At 38.1% G+C, this 22865-nt stretch overlaps 1 protein-coding gene across 1 annotated transcript in view; it reads right to left on the bottom strand.

Annotated features, from left to right (window-relative positions):
- The window catches only part of LOC148561638 (mitochondrial carrier protein CoAc2-like), a 32094-nt gene extending 10141 nt beyond the window's left edge, over positions 1-21953 (bottom strand). The window contains exons 1-2 of the mRNA XM_088490775.1: positions 21742-21953; positions 21573-21623 (exon numbers count right to left, since the gene is read on the bottom strand). Coding sequence (XP_088346901.1) covers positions 21573-21623; positions 21742-21953 — 263 coding nt within the window. The remainder of the gene's footprint in view (positions 1-21572; positions 21624-21741) is intronic.
- Positions 21954-22865: the final 912 nt, after the last annotated feature.

Raw genomic sequence — 22865 nt, 5'->3', positions numbered from 1 at the left:
TGAAACTACTCAACACACTAATCACGGCATCGAATGGAAATAAAGGTAATTAAAATAATTAATTTTTAAAGCTTAGGAAACATGTTTTTCACAATATGACATAATAAGGAAGAGAAAGTAAAACCATGCAATTAATGTGAATAAGTAGGTGAAGAGTTGAATAAATCACTCTAATTAAGCACAAAAGAACTCATGAAATATGGGTTTATCAACCTCCCCACACTTAAACACTAGCATGTCCTCATGCTAAATCCAAGGTAAATAATTAAGGTTTAAAGTGATGGAATGTTATGAAATGCAACCTATGCTAAATGCATCTACCTAATGAGTCATGCAATTCTAATTCATCCACTCATATATAAAGCCTACATGTAGTCAAATTATTTCACATTCTCAAGGAGATATATATATATAGCTAACCCTCAAATAATAAAGCATGTTTTTGCAAACGAGATGAGAAAAAAAACTTGCAAGACAATTAGAGATAAATGTTAATGAGCTTTTGAACCCTCACTGGATTTTGTGTTTTCTCTCTAATCACTCAGTGTTTATTGGGTTAATTACTCTATTCTTCTTTTTATTCTTCCTTTCTATAACCTTGTTTTTCGTCTAACCAATCAACAATTATAGAACATAGTCATACCAAAACTCATGAGGTCTTTAATTAAGGTTGTAATGGGGTCAAGGCAAAGGGTAAGGATATATGTATAAGGCTAAGTGAGCTAATAAGTGAATTCTTAATTAGACTAAGATCTCACCTAACATACATACTTAGTAAAACAATGCTTCTTTACCTATTCTCCCTATTTTCTTGCTTTTGATGTCACATGCTCATGTTTCAATTCTTGTTTTTATCCCATGTGCATTGCTTTTTATTTTGCATTGGGGAGTTCTTTTTGTATCCCCTTATTTATATGCTTGAAAACTAACTTTTTTTTTTAATACACATGGTAATTTTAATTAATTTGAATTTTCATGAGCCTGCTTCCCAAAATTTTGAGTTGCTTTATTCTTTTTAATTTTTCTACCTTTAGTATTTATCAACTATGTTCCCAATAAGTTTCCCATATTTTACTCTATTTATAATTTTCTATCTTAAGCTAACTAAGGATTCACTTGGGATTTTCTTTTGTTTTTCTGCTTAAGGCTAGTAATTTGGCTAAAATAGAATAAGGGGTTTTAAAAAGCTCAAAGGGGGCTAACAACGGTGATGTAAAAGGTAGGCTAATTTGGGGTAAGTGAGCTAAGATCAAATGATGGCCTCAATCATTATTTTAAGATGTACCTAAATTCTATAATCGGACATATAGACTAAAACAAAATAAAGAACACCAGAATAAGAAAGAAGGTAGGAACACACAGGAATAAAAATTATGGTTTGAATGTAACCATACAGTTAAGCTCAAAACTCACTGGCTATGTGTTCTCTAGCTGAAAAATCATTTATCACTTATGTATGTCATGCAGGTTTAGTTAAAAATTCTCATTATTCTCTTAAAAAGTAATTTAGGGTAGCCTTTGAAGTTTTAATGTTTCTCCTTGATGAAATGTTGTCAGTTTAACTACATCATGTAATGCTATATATACAAGGTTTTATGGATCTAAATCTATTATGTTCAAGTTCCTAGCTTACTCTTTTTTATATTTGTCAATTTAAACTAAGCTATAACTAAGCTATCTTATGTAAAAAGGGTAAACTATACTAATTGATCCACTAGTAAGTTAGAATTGCAAACTAAACTAAATAACTAAAATGAACTAAATAACTAAAATATGAACAAAAAAATGCAAAATGCAGAAAATAGAGTAAAATACACAAGTAGCAATGTATAAGTACTCAGAAAATAACAACAGAAGAAAAAGAGAAAAATACAGAAAAATATCCAAAATAAAAGAAAAAGTATGTAGTAGTTCACCAAAATAAACGCCAGAGATGGCGACCTCCCCACATTTAAAATGAAGCATCGTCCCCGATGCTCAATCAAGCCGGGTGTGAAAGAGTGTCATCACTGGTAGGGATGGTAGCTGGGGTCTCTGTGGCGGTGGTGGGCTGAGAGTCTGGCTGCTGTAGAGGGGGGACTGACTGGATCGGGATCTCCAGATCTGCAGCCTCAAGCTAATGTGGGGCCTCCTGCTGTGGTGTAGCGTGCTCTGTGCCTGCCTGCTGATGAGTTTTCGCCTGGGAATGAGGCTCCTCCTCGTGCTCATCCTCCTCCTCCTCTGATGGCTCTGATGGTGTGTCAGGCTCGGAGGGGATGTCGGCGTTCTGTCTGATCATCAGCTTCAGATGGGAATAGCGTCGCCTGCTATGGCGCTCCAATCTCTCATACCAGCGCCTGTTACGGCGCTCCATCTGATCAAGCTGGCGGAATAGATGGTGCACGAGGCGATAAACCGGCTCAGAGGCGGGTGGAGGTGCAGTGGTGGCAGCAGGGGCAGCTGGGGCAGCTGTGGATGAAGAGGGTCCAGCAGACGGAAGGGCTGTCTCATCAGTAGCAGTGACAGGTGGTGGTCTGTAGCCCAAAGTAAGGAAGTTCCTGCTGTGAGGGATGATCTTCCTGCAGTCCGCTGCTAGTGATCGCTCATCGGCATCCTCCTAAGGCACATCAGCCTGACGGCCTAGCCGTGTAACCAGATAAGGAAAGGGGATGGTGCCTCGGACGTGGACCCTGGCCATATAATGCCGGATAAAATGAGGCAAGTACAGGTCTTTACCCTCCAGCATACACCAGAGGAGGGTGATCATGGCAGCCAGGATCTCAGTCTCATGAGTACTCGGCATCACATAGTTGCTCAAGATCTGATGCCATAGCCGAGCCTCATCATTCAAGTACACTCTCTTGATCCCTCTAAGCATAGTGGTGTCCTGACCCATCTCCCAAGGAACAGCAGGGTCGAGAGCTATCCGTGCCTTCACAGCATCCCAATCAAACTGCATCTGGCCCATGTCCTCCTCAGCCTGTGCATAACCATCTGGCTGATCGGACTTGGCTGGGAGCTGGAGAATGGTCTCTATGGCCTCCTCAGTGACCAGAATTTGCTTTTCCCTCAGGTTCACTGCATCTAGGGTAGTAAGGTAGTAGTTGCAATAGAATTCCCGTACCCAAGATGCATTGACCTTTGTCAGTGGTCTCTCCAAAAAGAACCAGCCCCTTTGCTTGATTTGCTCAGTGGTGTATTGCTGGAGGGCTTCTGGAATCTTCAAGGTACGTTCCAGGTATAGATTTCTGGAGTTTGCAAAAGTCGGGTACTTCAGCTCATAGTACCGGTTTGCAAATTTTATAGGATCAGTCGAAGGGAGCAGCTGGTCAGCTTTTTCCTGCTGTGTGAAGTTCTTCTCCCGCCATGAGGAATCGTGCATTAGAGCAATGATGGACTGGGAGGAATCTCCTCTCTTGCGCTTGCCAGTAGCCTTGCCTTTGCCTTTGGGAGGCAGACATCCTGAAAAACATAAAACCAGGAAATGGATAAAATAGGAAAGCAAATAGGCAAATTAAACAAAAAAAACTCAAAGCGGTAAGGGAGAAATAGAATAAGGAAAATGAGTAATTGAAATGTGATTGAATTAATGTAAAATGGAAAGAAAAAATATCAATATGCCATAGTGAGAAAGTTAGAGGAAGTGAAAGTGATCAGAAAAGAGATCAGAAGGGTTAGTATGGTAAAAAGAAATTAGTAAATTAAAATTAGTGAGTTGGGAAAGTAAGTGGCATAGAAAAAAAATTCCATATAACAAGGATTCACTGGTAAGAATAGAAGTACTCATAATCGAATAAAGAAAACAGGGTGATGCTGATTCGAATAGAAATAAAGAAATCAGAAATTGGAATCAGTGAATCACAAATGCAGGTTAAAAACCAGGAAATCAAAGAGGATAAGAAAGTGGCCCTAGCATTCATGAAATGGTTTGGGGGAAGCAGAGTAAAACAGAGTTGCCAAACCAAAACAAGAATGAAAACAATTTTCAAAAAAAATTTGGGCAGCATTCCGGCTAAAATTGGATTGTCCCGGAAAATAAACAGCAATCATATCAGTTCATATGAATTAAAAAATCAAGCTGCATGTACATAGATATAAAATAAACATAAAAACCCAATGTAAACAGCAGCAACATACAAGAAAGCAGCATATGAATCATGATTATAGCAGCAACAGATTTGCACATAGGATAAAACAGAAGTAAGAACAGTGCAGGTAAACAGACCTAGATCCACTAACCACAGCCTAAGCTACCTAACAACCTAAAAATCCACTACAACATGCAAGGCTAGCTATCCTAATCATGAACATAAACGGAATAAAAAATACAGAAAAGTGACGAACGGATAAAAAGGATTGCGTGTTGCGGAACCTGGTAAGCGGAAGGGGTGGAACAGGGAAGAAGGTGGCTGCGGCGGCGTCCGGCGCGGTGGTGATGCACGGTGTCGCGGTGGCGGCTGAGGGGGCAGTGGCGGAGGGAGGTATTAGGGTTAGTGAGAGAGGAAGAGGATAGGGGAAGGGAGGGCGGTGGTTGTTGCTGGCTGAAGGGGGTGGGTGGTGGAGAGGGGGGCGTGGCTGGATGGCCGGCTGTGGCTGGGCGGAGCTCGCGGAGGTGGCTGTGGTGGAGAGGGGAGGAGAGAGGAAGAAGGAAGAAGAGATAAGGGGATGGGTGGTACGGCGGCGGCGTCTGGGCGGCGACGGCGTCGGGGTGGTGGTGTGGTGGCTGGCCGGCGGTGGCTGGGGGAAGAAGAATAAAGAAGGAGAAGAGGGTTGGGGGTGAAGGGGGCTGCGCGACTAATAGGGTTCGCGGGGCTGGGGGGTTGACGCGATCGCGTGGGTCGCGCGATCGCATGAGAGGGGGAAAAGAGGGGTGACGCGATCGTGTGGGTCGCGCGATCGCGTCGCTGGAATTCGTGCTAAATGCACGATTCCAGCGCCGTTTCAGCGCAACTCTCTGTCTCCTTTTGGGGTGATATGCAATCCATGCGACGCGATCGCGTCGCTCACGCGCTCGCGTGGGATTGGTATTGGGTAAGTGACGCGATCGCATGGGGCATGCGATCGCGTGGGCCAATTTGTGCGAAACGCACAAGAGCCGCACGATTCCAGCCCAACTTTCTGTTCGTTGGATCCTTACGCTGATATATATATCACACGGCCGCGTGAGTCACGCGGTCGCATGGGTGGTGTTTTTCGCGATATGACGCGATCGCATGAGGCATGCGGTCGCGTCGTGCAATGCTTTATTTTTTTTTAAAACTGAAAATTGCAGGATGCAGTGATTAACATGAATGCTATGCATGATTCCAGGTTAATGTTAAAATAAAAATTAAAAAAAAAAGGGTAAATTGAAAACAATAAATAAGAAATAGATTGAGAAAGAAGCGACCATACCATGGTGGGTTGTCTCCCACCTAGCACTTTTAGTTAAAGTCCTTAAGTTGGACATTGGAAGAGTATCCTATTATGGTGGCTTATGTTTAAATTTGTCCAAAAATTTTCACCAGTGCTTGGATTGCCAATAGCCTCCGGGGTCCCAAACTAGGCATGTAAAGCTTCTGAGCAGCTTCAAACAGATATTCAACCTCCCGGGATGACGAATGTCAGAATATAATCCATGATCCCAAGCTGTGTTTTTACATCTGCCTCCGTTTTGATTTGTAAGTTTCCATTCGGGCGGGTTAAAAAGTATAATCTCACCGTGGTGACCAAACGTTCTCTATGATCTATGCAATTGAGCATGATACCAATCCGTGTACTTCGAGGTGAAGCGTGGAACCTTATTGAACCTGGTGCACCAGCTCTGAGTACGAGCCAATTCCCTCTTACTCTTAAAGCCACAGAGAGCTCTAAGTTGGCCATCTGTTTCAAGAAAACCATATTTAAGTGAATAAGTAAAATTATAAGTTAAGGATTGTACCCACTTGAAGCTTGTATTAGGTGGTAATGGCCTTGGGATAGGTGTTTTTGGTGGTTCTGCAAGTTCCGTTTCCTTGTGCTCTTCTGTGAATTCTTCCACTTCCTTGCAAAGGTCTTCAATTGTATCTGTATCCTGGCCAAAGTCTTCTATGTCTTCCTCATCACTTGAGTCATAGATTGGAGGTTGAGAGAAATCTACCTCCGCATCATCTTCATATTCACTTGGGGAAAATTCTTCGATCTCAGAGAATTCACTTGCGGACGCAAGTTCATCACTAGGAGAACTAGACTTGTGACTATCATCATCAAGGAAATTTGCTTCTTGGATTATTTCGTCTGATTCTTCATAAACGACTTGCCTTAGAGATTGTACGGTATCCTCGTTAGCATCAACTGTAGCATCTTGGACGGAGTTTTCCTTAATTCTGGATTCCCAAGGAAGTTCAGCATCTCCTAGATCTTCAACCAACTCTTCTTCTTGAACAATGACAGCTTCTTCCACTTGTTCTAGTACGAATTCATTCTCTGTCTTGTCCACGGGAGTCTCTAGTATTTCTTTCATGCTACGCTCTTCATCGGGCTGTCCACATGGAGCTGTGGTTGATCCTTGTATATTCGAGCGCCTAGTGGCCCATTGAATTAATGCTTGCTCCAGTTGTTGAATGGTTGTTTGAAATTTAATTACTGTTTCTTTTAGGTGATCCTCTGCTTCGCGATTTTCCAGACTTGGACATGATAAAAAGGAAAGTGGTGATGATTGGGAACGATTGGATTGGTATTGGGTTAAGGAAGGATCATATGATGGCGAATGGTGAAGAGAAGCTTGTGAGTGTGGCGGTTCGAGCTTATGTTGAAAGGATGGTTCATATGCACAGGGTGGGGCTTGTTGGTAGTTACAAGGTTGTCCACCATGTCTTTCAGCTGCGTATGCACGGTAGAATGGTCTTTGTCCAGGATATCTCGGAGGGTGTTGCTGCCAAAAGGGTTGATTAGATCCTCTTGGTTCCATCCATCCTTGATTGGTCTGACCTTGATGCACATTCCTGCTGTAACTTCTATTTCCTTTAACAATATTAGAACCAAACTCAAAGCGAGAGGGGTGAGAGTTCATAGTAGCAAATAAAGATAAAAAGGAAAAACAAAAATAAATAAACAAGCAAAAGAAAAATATTTACAATAACCAATAATAAGGCACACGTTAGCAGTTCCCCGGCAACGGCGCCATTTTGACGTTAGGATTTTTACCAGTAAAGAGATTCATAGAAACAGTTGCGTTGTAGATATAGTCTCTAAACCGACAAAAATCCCTTCGTACAAACGTTTTGGGTGTCACAAGTAACAAACCCCTTTAAAATTTGTTAGCTGAGTATTCAAACCTCGGGTCGTCTTCTCAAGGAACTGCGAGGAAGTATATTCTTATTATTGGCTATAAAGGTTGTAATCGGGGTTTAGAAGATGAGAAGCACGTAATTTAAATGACAAGTAAAGCAAATGGCAATTAAAATAAATAAATACTGTAAAGCAGACTTTTGGCAAGGTAAGAGAAGTTGGAGGTCCAACGTAGTTATCTCTCTCTACTAGAATGAAAGTTGAATCTAAACTCCACTTGGTCAACCTTTACTAGGGTAAAGGAAAGTCAAGGGACTAGTTAAATTGACCTTTGAATCCTATTTATTTCCTAAGAAAAGGTTGGGATTACTTATGTTCAACTCAATTAGCAAGATAACGATTATCAATTATATTGAGATTAATAACTATTGAGTTACTAAATTCTTAACCAGAACCAAAAGGGGAAAAAGTAAAATTGATAGAATAATAAAAATATCCTTAGATGGGAAGCAATGGTAACTTAAATCAAAGAGAATAATCATAAACTGAAAATACCTCAATTATCATTAATTCAAATAACAGTCTGCAACATGGAAGAAATTCATAGATCCAATTATAAAGGTAAATAGCCAATTCAGATACTGAAATAAATAAATAAAGTGAAGGGGAAGTTTAAAACAAAGAAATATAAAACCTGGATTGAGAGTCACTCTTAAAACAAGAAGAAATCCTAAATCCTAAGAGAGAGAGGAGAAGATCTCTCTCTCAACTAAATCTAAATCATTGAAAACTAAAATTATGCGAGCTCCCCCTGAATGGATGCATTCCTCCACTTTATAACCTCTAATCTATGCTTTCTGTGCTTGGATCTGGGCCAAAAAGGGCTTCAGAAATTGCTGGGGGCGTATTCTGTAAATTCTGATACGTGGCCTCTGTCACGCGTCTGCGTGAGTCACGCGGTCGCATCATCTGGAGCTTTTTCTTGCCACGCGGTCGCGTCAGTCATGCGACCGCGTCATGTGCGTTCTGCTTAAGGCGCGCAGTCGCGTCAGTCGTGCGGTCGCATCGCTGCTGATTCGTGCTTGGCACGCGATCGCGTCATCCATGCGATCGCGTGAATACCAGTTTCCTTCAAAGCTCCGTTTTGCTTTCTCCTTCCATTTTTGTATGTTTCCTTTTCCATCCTTTAAGTCATTCTGCCTTAGAAAATCTAAAACTACTCAACACACTAATCACGGCATCGAATGGAAATAAAGGTAATTAAAATAATTAATTTTTAAAGCTTAGGAAACATGTTTTTCACAATATGACATAATAAGGAAGAGAAAGTAAAACCATGCAATTAATGTGAATAAGTAGGTGAAGAGTTGAATAAATCACTCTAATTAAGCACAAAAGAACTCATGAAATATGTGTTTATCAGCCCCCTTGAGCTTTTTAATTTCCTCTTGTTCTATAAACCACATTACTAGCCTTAAGTAGAAAAACAAAATAAAAATCCCAAGTTGAATCCTTGGTTAGCTTAAGATAGAAATTGTGTATTATTTAAGTGTATGGAATTTTATGGGAACTTGGGATGATAGAAACAAAGTAGGAATTTAAAAAATTAATTATTTTAGAAATTTGGGAAGCATGCTCATGTAAAACCAAAACAACTGAACTCCCATGTGCATATATATAAAAAAAAGTTTATTTTTGATATTTAATTAAGGGGATACAAAAATTCCCCAATTGCAAAATAAAAAGAATCAATGCACATGGGATAAAATTCAAATTAATGCATGAGCTTACAATACAAAGTGAAAAAAGTTGGGCAAATAGGTTAAGAAACTTGGAATTACAAAATATGTATGTTAGGTGAGATCTTAGACTAATCAAGGATTCACTTAGTAGCTCACTTAGCCTTATACATATACCCTTACCTTTACCTTGTCCCCATTACAACCTTGAAAAAGACCTCGTGATTTTTGTATGTCTGTATTCTATAATTGTTGATTGGTTAGATGAAGAACAAAGTTATAGAAAGCAAGGATAAAAAGAAGAATAGAGTGATTAACCCAATAAACACTGAGTGACTAGAGAGTAAACACAAAATCCAGTGAGGGTTCAACAGCTCATCACCATATATCTTTGCTTAAATTGTTAATTGTCTTGCAAATTTGAAAAATATTTTTACCCATCTCAATTGTAAAAGTGCTTTAACATTATCTAAGGTTGGCTATGCATATATGATTCCTTGAGAATGTGAATTAATTTAACTACATGTAAGTTTTATATACAAGTGAATAACAATTAGAATTGCATGATTCATTTAGGTAGTTGCATTTAGAATAGATTGCATTGCATGAGATTCCACCACTTTAACCTTACCTTATTCTTTATCTTGGACTTAGCATGAGGACATGCTATTGTTTAAGTGTGGGGAGGTTGATAAACCCATATTTTATGATATATATTGTGCTTAATTCAAGAGATTTATTCAATCCTTCACCCACTTATTCATGGATATTGCATGGTTTTACTTTCCCTTCCTTATTATGTGATATATGTGAAATACATGTTTCCTATGCTTTGAAATTATTTATTTTAATTACCTTTTATCACCATTCGATGCCGTGATTTGTGTGTTGAGTAGTTTCAGATCTTCTAAGGCAGGAATGACTTAAAGGATGGAAAGAAAACATACAAAAATAGAAGGAAAGTACAAAATAGAGTTTTTGAAGAAACTGGCAGCGACGTGAACGCATGGACGACGCAGCCGAATGCCTAGCGTGAAAAGACAGTGACGCAAACGCGTGACTGACGCAGATGCGCGCCATGGGTAGAACACAGATGACGCAGACGCATGACCGAAGCAAACGCGTGATAAAGAAAACTCCAGAAGACGCGACCGCGTGACACACGCGGACGCGTGACAGACGCCACGCACCAGAAATTACAGAAAACGCTCCCAGCGATTTCTGAAGCCCTTTTTGGCCCAGATCCAAGTCCAAAAGGCACAGATTAGAGGTTATGAAGTGGGGAAATTCATCCATTAAAAGGGAGATCTCCAATTATTCACTTTTGATAGTTTTAGATGTAGTTTTTAGAGAGAGAGGTTCTCTCCTCTCTCTTAGGTTTTAGGATTAGGATTTCTTGTTATTTCAATTTGGTATTCCGACTCTTTATCAGGTTCAATATTCCTTTTACTTTATATTTCTCTTTTACTTCCAGATATTTTAATGCTTTCCTTTAATTACTTTTGTTGCCAATTTGGCTAATGAACCATTCATGTTTAGATTTGATTTTCTATTTAATATAATTTGAGGTATTTCAGTTTATGATTGTTTTATTCTATTTATGAATGCTCTTAATTTAATTTAGATATTTTCTTCCTTTTGGCTTTGGTTAAGTAATTGGTAACACTTGAATTGTCAAACTCAGCAGTGGTCGAAATTGGCAAATTCCTAATTGATCTAGATCGCTCTAAAGCTAGTCTTCCCACAGGGATTGACTAGGACTTGAGGATCAAGCTAATTAGTCCACTTGACTTAACTAAGTAGGATTAAAATCCAATTCTCATCACACCTGATAAGGATAACTAGGATAGAAATTCCAAATTCTTATACCTTGCCAAGAGATTTTATTATTATTAATTTATTTTATTTGTCATTTAAATTACTTGTTCCTTACTTTCAAAACCCCAATTTACAAAACTTATAACCAATAATAAGAACATACCTCCCTGCAGTTCCTTGAGAAGACGACCCGAGGTTTAAATACTTCGGTTATCAATTTATTTAGGGGTTTGTTACTTGTGACAACCAAAACGTTTGTAAGAAAGGATTTTTGTTGGTTTAGAAGCTATACCTGCAACGAGGCTTTATCTGCGAATTTCTAGACCACACAAAAGTTCTCTCTTCAGGCACCAAACTTGACACCCAAAATAGCTTTTCAACTCCAAAACATATTATTCATCAAAAATACATAATCTAAACTAAAATCTAAGCAAATTAAGCTTGAAATTAAACTAAGCTAAGCAATCTACAAGAGACAAAATGCAATAAATTGAAACTATGTACAAAGAGAGGGTTAGAAAGGTGTTACCAAACACTTTTATTTAATGTCTTTAAGTTAGACAATTGGGAGAGCCCTTGCTATGGTGGCTTGTGCTTGACTTCCCCACCAATGCTAGAATGTCCAATGTCCTCCGGGATCCCAATCCTAACCATAAACAAAGACAACCAACAAGCAAGCTATTTACATATTAACATATTTATAATAGTCAACAACATACACCATTGCAAATCCCCAGCAACAGCGCCAAATTTGACTGAGAGAATTCATGCATGATTTGGAATCAATCAAAGACAAGCATTGATTCGTTGGTAGGATAGTCCAAACCAACAATGAATTCTCAAGATCAAATATTAAATCCAATACAAAATAACCGAGAGTAATTAAACCAAAATATATCGTAAAATATGGACTCATCACACACTCCCATGCGTATGCACACTTTCAAAATTTCCTGGGCGTGCGCACGCAGACCCCTGTGCGGACGCACATGCCCTGTTTCTCAAATTTGACTTGTTTTTAACTATTCTACCTTCCCAACAAGGTTGCAAGCTTCTATAACACCACTTTAAGACTCTTGGACATAATTTTCGGGTATGAGAATATGGGAGAGAACTTAAGGGATTTAGTGATGTTATTTTGAAAAGTTAGAGAACGGAGGCTTAGATTTCTGGTGTTCTGAGGCTGGGTTTGGTGGAGTGCAAAAGAAGAATAGTATATGAATTGAGAATGTGACGAACTAGTGAGTTCAGAATAGGGAGTTGTGAATTGAGAATGGTTGTGACGAGTATAAGTGGAAGAGTGCTATGAGCAACGGCCTCTGAGTTTGAATATGTGATTACGATATGCATTGTTCTCCGTCGTAGGGGCTATGGCAGTCTCTTGCCTACGTTCAGATGTGAGAGTTAAAGCTGGGCTTCTCACCCATATTTCTCGCAACCAGAGGAAGGTGGTAGGACACGCTCCCTCGGAATGTTTTCCTCTGAAAGGAGAAGGTGGTAGGGCACTTATCCCTCGGAATTATCCCTCCTGAAAATGCGACTTCTCTCTGATTGCAAGGTGGTAGGGCACTAACCCACGGAATCATGCGGCAACCAAAGGAAGGTGGTAGGGCACGCTCCCTCGGAATATTTTCCTCTGAAAGGAGAAGGTGGTAGGGCACTCATCCCTCGGAATTTTCCTCCTTATGCACAATAGAGAGACTAATCTAGGAGTTTTCGACCGGATTTTCTGTCGGATTTGGCGATAACCGACATGTGATATCACAGCCAATAGGACAGACATTCATCATATGCATTCTCTATATGCTTGCTTGCTCTGTTTACTTGAGTTTGCCTAATTGTATAACATGCCTACTTGCTTCTTGAATTACTTGCTGTAAATGTATACTATCTGTGTTTTACTTGCTTGTATTTATCTTGTGTTTGTCTGATGCTGAGGAGGCTAGGCATGTGGTGGCGATGGGATCGCACGGAGGTTAGGTTGGCGAAGGCTGTGGGATACAGCGGTGTGATTAGTATTAGTTAGAATCCTTTAAGTTTAGAAAACCATGTTTACTGCTTAAGGTTTACGTTAATTATATTTGTTCTAAGCTTGAATATCGGTTTGATATGAAGTTCTAGGATTGCCTTTGGCGTCCCGAAGCCTTACATCTTACATTATTGGGCACTGTTACCATAATGAGAACCTCCGGTTCTCATTTCATACGTTGTTGTTGTTTTTCAGATGCAGGTCGCAACCCACCGCAGTGAGTTGGGTGATGGTAGCAGAGCGGAGGATCTTATTCTATTTTGTTGTCAATCTTGGTTATTTTTAACTTGTACTCTCACTTTTGTATTTTGTTTTGCCTAGAGGCTTTTATTTGAGAGAACAAAACTTGTATAAGCCCTTTTGAACTACAATTTTTTTATTGTCTGTATATCTGGCTAGCCGGCTTAAACTCCGCGAGCCGTGGCTAGATTCTTATAATACTATTCTATGATAATTTGATATACTGTATTTAGTTTTTGTGCTTTAAGTTAGTAGCTTCGCTAGTACGTCTTGTGCTTTTCAAATCCTGTTTTTGAGCTATCTCCTTCATCAGGCTTTTAGATTATATTATTTCTTTCTATATAAATATCTATAAGCCTTATAATTGTCGTAACCTTTGGTTAACCTTTTCTTTACGGCTATAGGTAAGGCTTAGGTTAATTGGGGTGTTACATGGCACGCCCTCCCTAGCACGTTACACGCCTCTTTGCATTGAGGCCAGGGCATGGCACTCCCCTTCTAGGCCTGTAATGACTATGTTGGGCTTACTCCTAGGGCTTGGAATTTCTCTTCAAGCGTGGCATGCCTCCTCTCTGCTTTGCACATTGGGCTAGCCTTCTTCATGGGTGTGGCACACGCTCACCTAGCATGGCACTCCTCTGCTTTTTGTCTTCATGGAATGTGGCACATCAGCTTCCTCGTGTGGCACGCCATGCCTTGCTTCTTCATGGGCATGGCACATCCTGCTCTAGGTGTTACACGCCAAGTTGTCTAAAGCTGTGGCACACCCTGCTCCAGACATTACACACCTTCTTCCACTCTTCTCTAGGGTGTTGCATGCCTTGTATCTGCCATGGCACGCCCCTGTTTCTATCTCCAGGGCATTGCATGCCAGTTTATTGCATGGGTTACATGGCCTTGATCCTCACGTACCTTGCTACAATGCCTGCTCTTTAATCATCCTCTCTTTGCTACTTGATTCATTTCTTTAATCATGTATTTCCTTAAGAACACTTTGAAAATACTTAGTAGCAAATGATATTAAAAAGTAATGAGATTAGGAGAAGATTATGTAATTAAACCTACAAAAATAATAGAAAAACATAAGCAAAACATCATGTAAACTACGAAAGATGTGAATGCATTAGGTAGGTCAATCTTGTAGATGTTATCCTTGATTTTCTCTTGCACTTGCAATGGGCCATCTCCTCTAGCATCAAGTTTAGACTTTCTTTGAGTAGCAAATGTCTCCTTCCTTAAATGAACCGAAATCCAATCTCCTAGTTTGAAGACTATCTGCTTTCTACCGTTATTCACCCTTCAGTCGTTGCTTTATTCTTCCTCTCAATCAGGTCACGTACCTTTGCATGTGTTGCTTTAATCTTATTGACCTTGCTTGCTCCATCTAGGCTAACAAGATCACTCAAAGGTAAAAGCATTAAATCCAAAACAGTTAGAGGATTAAAACCATAGACAAGTTCAAAGGGTGAAAAATCATTGAAAGAATGAATTGTCCTATTATAAGCAAACTCAACAAAAGGTAAATAATCTTTCCAAGTTTTCAAATTCTTACCAACAATAGCACACAATAAAGTACCTAATGCTCTATTTACCACTTTAGTTTAACCATCAGTTTGAGAATGACGAGTGGTGGAGTATAATATTCTCAACTTACCCCACAACACTTTCCAAAAGTAACTTAAGAATTTTACATCACGATCAGAAACAATAGTTTGGGAAACACCATGTAAGCGCACAACCTCTCTAAAGAATAGATTAGCAATGTTTGTTGCATTATCAATTTTACTAAACTTGTCTACCACAACAAATATACTATCTTGACCTTACCTAGTTCTAGGCAAACCAAGAACAAAGTCCATAGAAATATTAGCCCATGGGTGCACATGTGAGTCTAATAAAAATGCTCAGATAAAATATCCAAAGTCTTATGCACACCAAAATGACCCATCAAACCCCCACTATGTGATTCTAGAACAAGTAATTCCTTAATCGAACAAGTAGGTACACATCCTATTACCCCGAAAAAGAAAACCATCATGCTTATAGAATGTGTTATGTGCACCATGCTTACATACATCATATATAGAGACAAAATCAAAATCGGTTGCATACAATTTCTTTATACATGATAAACCCCTATTTTATGGTTTATTTTGTATTGAATTGAGTGGATTTTATTCATTATTCTCACACTTATTCATATAATTCACATGTTTTACATTTTCCTTCCTAATTTTGTACTATGATTGAAAACATGCTTCTTTGGCCTTAAATTTACTAATTTTAATCCCCTCTTATTACCATTCGATGTCGTGATATGTTTGTTGAGTGTTTTTAGGGTTTATAGGGTAGGAATGGCTTAGAGGATGGAAAAGAAGCATGCAAAAGTGGAAGGAACACAAGAAATTGAAGTTTCAAGAAGTTGGCAGTGACGTGTACGCGTGGACGACGCGTACGCGTGGACGACGCATACGCGTGACTAGTGCAGCATACATACGACGTACACGCGTGGCTGACGCCTACGCATGGGCGACGCGTACGCGTGATAGAGCGTCACGTGCTACAATTACAGAAAATGATGGGGGCAATTTCTAGGTTGCTTTTGACCCAGTTTTAGGCTCGAAAATACTGATTAGAGGCTGCAGAGTGAAGCTGGAAGGAATCATTCACACTTTCATTCATTTACACTTTCATTCACACAATTTTAGGTTTAGATGTATGTTTCTAGAGAGAGAGTCTCTCTCCTCTCTCTAGGTTTAGGATTTCTTCTTTCAATTTCTCCTTAGATTCAGGTTCAATCTTCCTTTAATTTAGTTTCCTCTTACTTTTATTTGTTTAAGCACTTTAGTTCATCTTCTTCTCTTGTTAATTTTTCTTTTTCGCCATTTTTATGTTTATGAGCTCTTGTTACATTTGATTTCTTTTAATGCAATTTATGTTCTCTATGTTTATTGTTACTCCCTTTAATTGTTAGTCATTGATGCTTGCAATTGGTTGTTTAGATTTAATATTCCTTGTTAATTTTCTATGTTTTTATTTTGTTCCTTCCAAGTGTTTGATAAAATGCTTGGTTGGATTTTAAATTAGATTTTTATGTTCTTGACTTGGATTGATTAATTAGAGACTCTTGAGTTGTCAAAGTCTCTTGTTGATTGGTAATTGAAGATTGCCGGTTAGCTTGAACTTCACTAAATCTAGTCTCTCAGTATGAGTTGACTAGGACTTGTGAACTCAAGTTGATTGTATGCACTTGACCTTCCTCCATTGGTTAGAGGTTAACTAAGTGAAGGCAATTCACATTTACCATCACAATTGATGATGATAATAAGGATAGGACTTCTAATTCTCTTTCCTTACTAAGAGCTTTCTTAGCTAGTAGTTTATTTTCTCGCCATTTTACTTTCTTGTTTCTCATTACAAAATCCAAAAATATACTTTTTCATAACCAATAATAAATACACTTCCCTACAATTCCTTGAGAGACGACCTGAGATTTAATACTTCGGTTAATTTTATTGGGTTTGCTTAAGTGACAAACAATTTAAACATTGACCGAGGATAATTTGTTGGTTTAGAACTATACTTGCAACGCGACATTTTTGTGAAATTCTTTACCAACAATTTTCCTCCGTCAATACACTCAAAACTTAACAACTTAGAAGTAAGGGTAGTGATTAAGAAATACCTCCTAGATAATGTATCAGTAACCACATTCTCTTTATCTTGCTTATAGGCAATTGCATATGAAAAGGATTCAAGAAATTCTATCACTTTGCGTGTCTCTTGTTTAGCTTTCTTTGGCCCTTCAAGTAATTTAGAGATTCATGGTCAGTATGCACCACAAATTCCTTAGGTGGCAAGTAATGTTGCCACACGTCCAAAGATCTCACCAAGGCATAAATCTCCTTATCATAAGTTGAGTAGTTGAGACGAGCTCCCTTTAACTTCTCACTAAAATAGGTGATTGCTCATTTTTTTCTGCATTAAAACAATACCTATACCAATCCTGGAAGCATCCCATTCTATTTCAAAAGTCTTAGAAAAATCTGGTAAAATAAGAATGGGTGCAAAACACAACAAATCTTTCAAGGCATTATAAGTAAGTTCTTGCTCTTGTTCCCATTTAAAACCTACAGTTTTCTTGATGATTTCAGTTAAATGTACAGCAATATTGAAACATTCTTTAACAAATCTCCTATAAAAATGTGCAAGACCATGAAAACTTCTAACATCAGAGACATTTTAATGTGTGTATCATTCTTTAATAGCCTTCACCTTCTTCAAATCTACCTCAATCCCCTCAGAACTTATCACAAAATCCATGAACACTACTTTACTCAAACAAAACGAACACTTCTAGAGATTAACATACAATTTTTCTGTTCTAAGTACCTCAAAAACAAATTGTACATGCAAAACATGATCATCAATACATTTACTATAAAGAAACAAAAATTAAGTAAGAATTTTTTTTTTTTTTTGGACTCTGAAGAAAATTTGTAGAAATTTAAGAGAAAAACAAAAGAGACTAAACAAGAACCCTAGAACGTGTTGATAAATAAGAATTTACCTACGACCTGTAATTGATTACATATGATAAAATATGGGGTTTAATAAAGACAAAGTATTAGAATTCCATCAGAAGAATTAGAAGGGTGCAAGGAAGAAGAATAAGAAAGGACACTACTAGAAAACTTTAATGAAAAAAGTAGTAGAAGTAGTAGAATAAAACAAGAATGACCGATGAAAACTTTAATGAAAATACTGAATTATTGGGAAAGATTATAGATTTTTCTACTAGACCTCTAAGATACCTGTTCTTAGCAACCTAGGTAACAGGAAGGGATTTTCTACTAGACCTTCAAAGAACTAGTCCTTGATACCCTAGATCAGAGGGCTGAAGTTGAAGAAACCACCATGCAGAATCACTTTAGGTTGGATCCTTCAATCTTTTTCATGCAACAAGCGAAGCAAATCACTTACCTCACTTAATCACACAATAAAACGTGCATAAAGCAATTGAAAATTTTATTCCTCAAAAGTTCTCTAAATGGTCTCACAAAAGATGTTTAAATAGGCCCCTAACAGATTAGTTAAAAGATAATATATGATAACTTAATTTAAATCTCCTAAAAATAAAATAACTAATTTAAATCAAATTTGATCTTATTGGATTAGATCAGATTTGATTTAAATTTAAAATTCCTAAAAATATTACTAGACATATAAGAACTAAATCAAATCTTCTAACAAACCCTAACAACAAAACAAACTAAAAGATCGGCATAATAATTTTGAAAATTAAATAATAATTTATGTCTTCTACTGAATTTGAAAAGCATTATTGGGCTTCTTGCTATCCTAACTTAGTCCAATGGGCCTTGTGCTTTCTCCTTTGGTTAGAACCTGATGTAACTCCTCATGTACGAGTGCTGCCAAGTTTCCAAAGTTCTCCTTAAATTTCTTTGTACGTGCTCTAATGATAGGGTCCTCTAGAAGTGTAAAATTTTCATTCTGCCTTTTTGCCTTAAAATACCCAAATTGTCTTCCGGAGCATGTATTAGGAGAGAGAAAACGGTGAACGAGAAAAAGAGATGAGAGGGAGAGAAGTTTGTAGAAGTAAGGGAGAGGGTTCCTGATTCTGAATTTAGGACAATTGTACCGTTGGATTTACCGACGGATAAATCCGATAGTAAGGTGTTGGTTGTTGTCTAAACGCAGTGTTTCACTAGTTCGTCTCATTATTGTAAATTTTCAACCAAAAATTCGACACTAAATTTGGCGTTAATATAATTAATTTTTGCAATTCTATTTGCTATCAAATTTAGTTATGAAATTTTGAATTCAACGGAAAGTTGTTCTAGAAACGATTTTTTATTCGTAATTATTAGAAAATTTGCCGCTAAATTCATCAGTAATATTTGTCTTTAAATTTGATGGTATTAAGGGTATTTTTTTGTACTGATAGCAGTAAACTAGCAGCATTACATAATCAAGTTATGTTGGATAAAAACGAAAGAAATATTCGTTTCTTTCTATAGCACTACTTGCTCGCTTCAGCCTAATGGAAGCACAGATAGATAGCATTTATTCTTTGCATAAGGTGTAGGTTTAATTTATCACTTCCAGGGGATTACATGCCAGCATATATAGATAGATATAGCTTCAAACAAGGAATGGGATGCCCTATGCATATATATAGAGAAAAGATTCTAGCGACAAAACAAGTCAATCAACCTGTAAAGTGTAAACATTCCGTTATCCATACATATACCACTTGGGAATTGGGAGTGCCGCTATGGTTTGGTGGGTTCCTTGCCGTGGCCTATCGTCACGACAACATTGCATACATAATTCATACACAAGGAATAAGATATATGTAAACATCAGCCATTTCAAAATATATACAAAATTTTACATCATGATAAATGATGTGGTCGTACATGGATCCGTCTAAATCTAGCAGGAGACAGCCACCTATTACATATAAAGTGATTAATACCAATATATACAAATAATAAAACTCTACGTTTAAGCAAATAAGTCTAATCAAGTTGTTATAACAATTTTTTAACTCACACGCGCTTTCTCCTTCTCCTTCTCTGTTTCCTTCTCCTTTTTCTCCTCTTTCTCCTCTTTCTTTTTCTTCTAAATTCGCGCATGCGGTTCTTCTTCTTCCCTTCTTCTCCTCCTCCTTCTTCTTTTCCTTTTTTGTTATCGGCATCACCAATAACATCAACGTTTTGCAAATATCTTTATTAGTTCAGATTTTTTCTGACGCTATCATTAAATAATTTCAGTTCATTTCTTAATTTATTTTGGTTTATTTGTGTATTAATTGAGGTTCACTTGATGCTGTTGATAAGTATTGACTATATTTTTTATTCTTTAAGTAATTTCAATTCATTTCTTGATTTAATTAAAGTTCATTTGAATCCAAAAATGAATCTGATGTGTTTTTATTAATGATCGAGTCTTTTTGACTGTTTGTTCAAATCTGAACTAATTTTGATTCATTTGTGTGCTAATTGAGGTTCACTTGATACTGCTGATAAGTATTGACCAAATTTTTTATTTCTTAAGTAATTTTGGTTCATTTTCTAGTTCAATTGAAGTTTATTTGGATTCATAAATAAATTTGATGCGTTTTTTGTTAATGATTGAATTTTTTTTACTGCTTGTTCAAATCTAAACTAATTGAATAGAATGGAGTAGAATCTAATGCAATTGAATAAAGTAATAATGAATAATTTCGTTCTTCTTTGTTAAAAAATTTGGTCAATACATATTAGTAATATCAACTGAACCTCAATTAACACAAACACATTGAATTCATTTTTAGATCCAAATGAACCTCAAATAAAATAAGAAAGGAACCGAAATTAGTTAAGGAATAAAAAATTTTGTCAATACTTATTAGCAGCATCAGGTGAACTTCAATTAACATATAAATGAACCGAAATTAGTTCAACTTTGAACAAGCAGTCAAAAAGACTCAATCATCAACAAAAATACATACAATTTATTTCTGGATCCAAATGAACCTCAATTAAACTAAGAAATAAATAGAAATTACTTAAAGAATATAAAATTTGGTCAATACTTATCAGCAGAATCAAGTGAACCTCAATTAATTCAAAAAAGAACCGAAAATAATTCAATTTAAAAAGCAGTAAAAAAGACTCAATCATCAACAAAAATACATCGAATTTCTTTCTGGATCCAAATGAACCTCAATTAAAAGGAGGAAAAGAAAAAATGCAGCAACAATAGCAGCAATAAAAGAATGACGATTGAGAGAAAACACACGAAGAAGAAGAAGGAACGCCAAGAAGAAGAAGCAGGAGGAAGGCGAAGAAAAAGAAGGAAGAATGCGAAGAAGAAGAAGAAGAAGGAATGCGAAAATGAAGAAGGAGGAAAGCAAAAAAGAAGAAAGAAGAACGCGAAGACGAAGACGAAGAAGGATATGTTTTGCATTATTGAAACGCGCATGTGTTGAGTGTAAGACCCAGAACTTTTGAAAAGTCTTATTATGATCAAGTCTCAAAATCATATGGTTATTTATAGCTTTAATTTCAGAAATTATTTTATTAAAGATAATTAATGCAAGTTTTGATTTATTGGATTTGAGATAAGCTATGATTATTATCCAATTTTATAATTATTGGATTATTTTCTATATTTGAATTATAAAGTTGATAGTTATAAAATAATAAGTATTTTATAATGATTTGGATTGGATAAGTAATATTTTAGAATATTGATATTACTATTTTGGAAAATGAAGAAAATAAGTATATTATTTCTAATTATTTGGTGGGGACATTTTATTGAAAATAATTTATGAAATTGATGAGCAAATAGTATTTTTATACATTATTATTAATGGATTAGAATTTATTTCTAATTACTATAATATCCCTATTTTTATTTGAAATTACTAAAATGTCCCTAACCCTAATTTTTGAAAAAAAGAAACCCAAACCCATGACCCGGTTCCCTTTAGCCACACCCCCAACCTTTCCTTTCTCTCAGCAGCAGCAACACATGCTGAGTTTCTTTTGTGTTCCCTGAAAGAAACAGAAAACAAAGAAAGAAAGAAAGAGATCTGAGGGGGAGTAGAGGAGATCGGAGGAGAAGGAGGGGAGGGGGCTTTTGCCGCCACCTCCATCACGCGTTTCTGTCGACCTGGAACCACCACCGTTGCGCCACCACGTCGCCACCGCCACTGTGCCATGGAGAAGAGGGAGAACTCGCGCCGTCTCCGCCACTGTTGATCCATCGAAGCTGGCGCGAGAGAAGAAGAGGAGAGGGCGCTGTCTTGCGCCGTCGCCGTCGCACCTGGGTGCCGCGGCTGCCCGCGCTACGGTCGTCGCCGTTGGTCCACCGAAGGTCGCCATCGAAGCTGAGACATGGAGAGAGAGGGTACGCGAGCGAGAAGGGTCTGAGGGCCTGAAACTGCCGCTCTTGGTCTTGTCGGCAAAGCCATGGCCGCCGTCATCGGAACAGAAGGCGAGAGAGAGACAGAGAGCTCGCGGTGGGGGAAAAGATAGGCGCCGCCGTGCTGCACGAAGCTATCGCTGCCGTTCCTGCCGCCGGTAAGCCTCAGTTAGCACCGCCGAAGCTCCGGCCGTCACCGTCATTGAGGAAGCTCACCGGAGTTGCTGGAGGTTGCCGCCGCTTTGCCTGGTTGTGTTGAGTCGCGCCGCCGTGCCTGGCCGCCGGAAAACCTCGCTGCCGTCGCCGGAAAACTCTTCCGGTAAGGGTTTTTGAATTCGGTCTTCATTCGTTTAAGATTCTGGAAGCTTTAACGTCTCTGTATGTGGGTTCCAGGCGCCATTGCCGGAGTCTGGTCACCGCTACTACTTGAGGTGGCTGCCGGGCTGCTGCCGAACCGGTTCGGAGACCGCTGCTGTTCCGGTTTAGCCGTTCCTTCTTCGGTTCGGTAAGCGTTTCGATTTGAAAGCCCTTTCGTTACTGTCCTGTAATCTCACGCTGAGGTTTATGGCATGAATTGCTATAAGATTGAGTTTCGGTTGTTGTATGTTGCGATTAGAGTTGTTGATCTCGGGTTAAGGCGGAAAGGACTCTATGAGACTTTTGGGTTATGGATTTGCGTTTCGAGGTAGGGGCGCTTTCCAAAAACTATAGTTTATTATTGGAATTATTACATATGGGTACTGATGTGAGATATTGTGTATTTGGTGATTGTATCTGCCTTATGTATTATTTGATTGACTCGAATGACTATGGATGTTGGTTTGGCCGAATTGTTGTGTGGCTTGTGAAATGTAATGTTTGAAGTTGATTCT

Source organism: Arachis ipaensis, chromosome B6, assembly GCF_059453495.1.
Source record: "Arachis ipaensis isolate K30076 ecotype BB chromosome B6, ASM5945349v1, whole genome shotgun sequence".
NCBI lineage: Eukaryota > Viridiplantae > Streptophyta > Magnoliopsida > Fabales > Fabaceae > Arachis > Arachis ipaensis.
The sequence above is the reverse complement of the archived record's forward strand: the minus strand, read 5'-3'. Positions and strand labels throughout refer to the sequence as shown.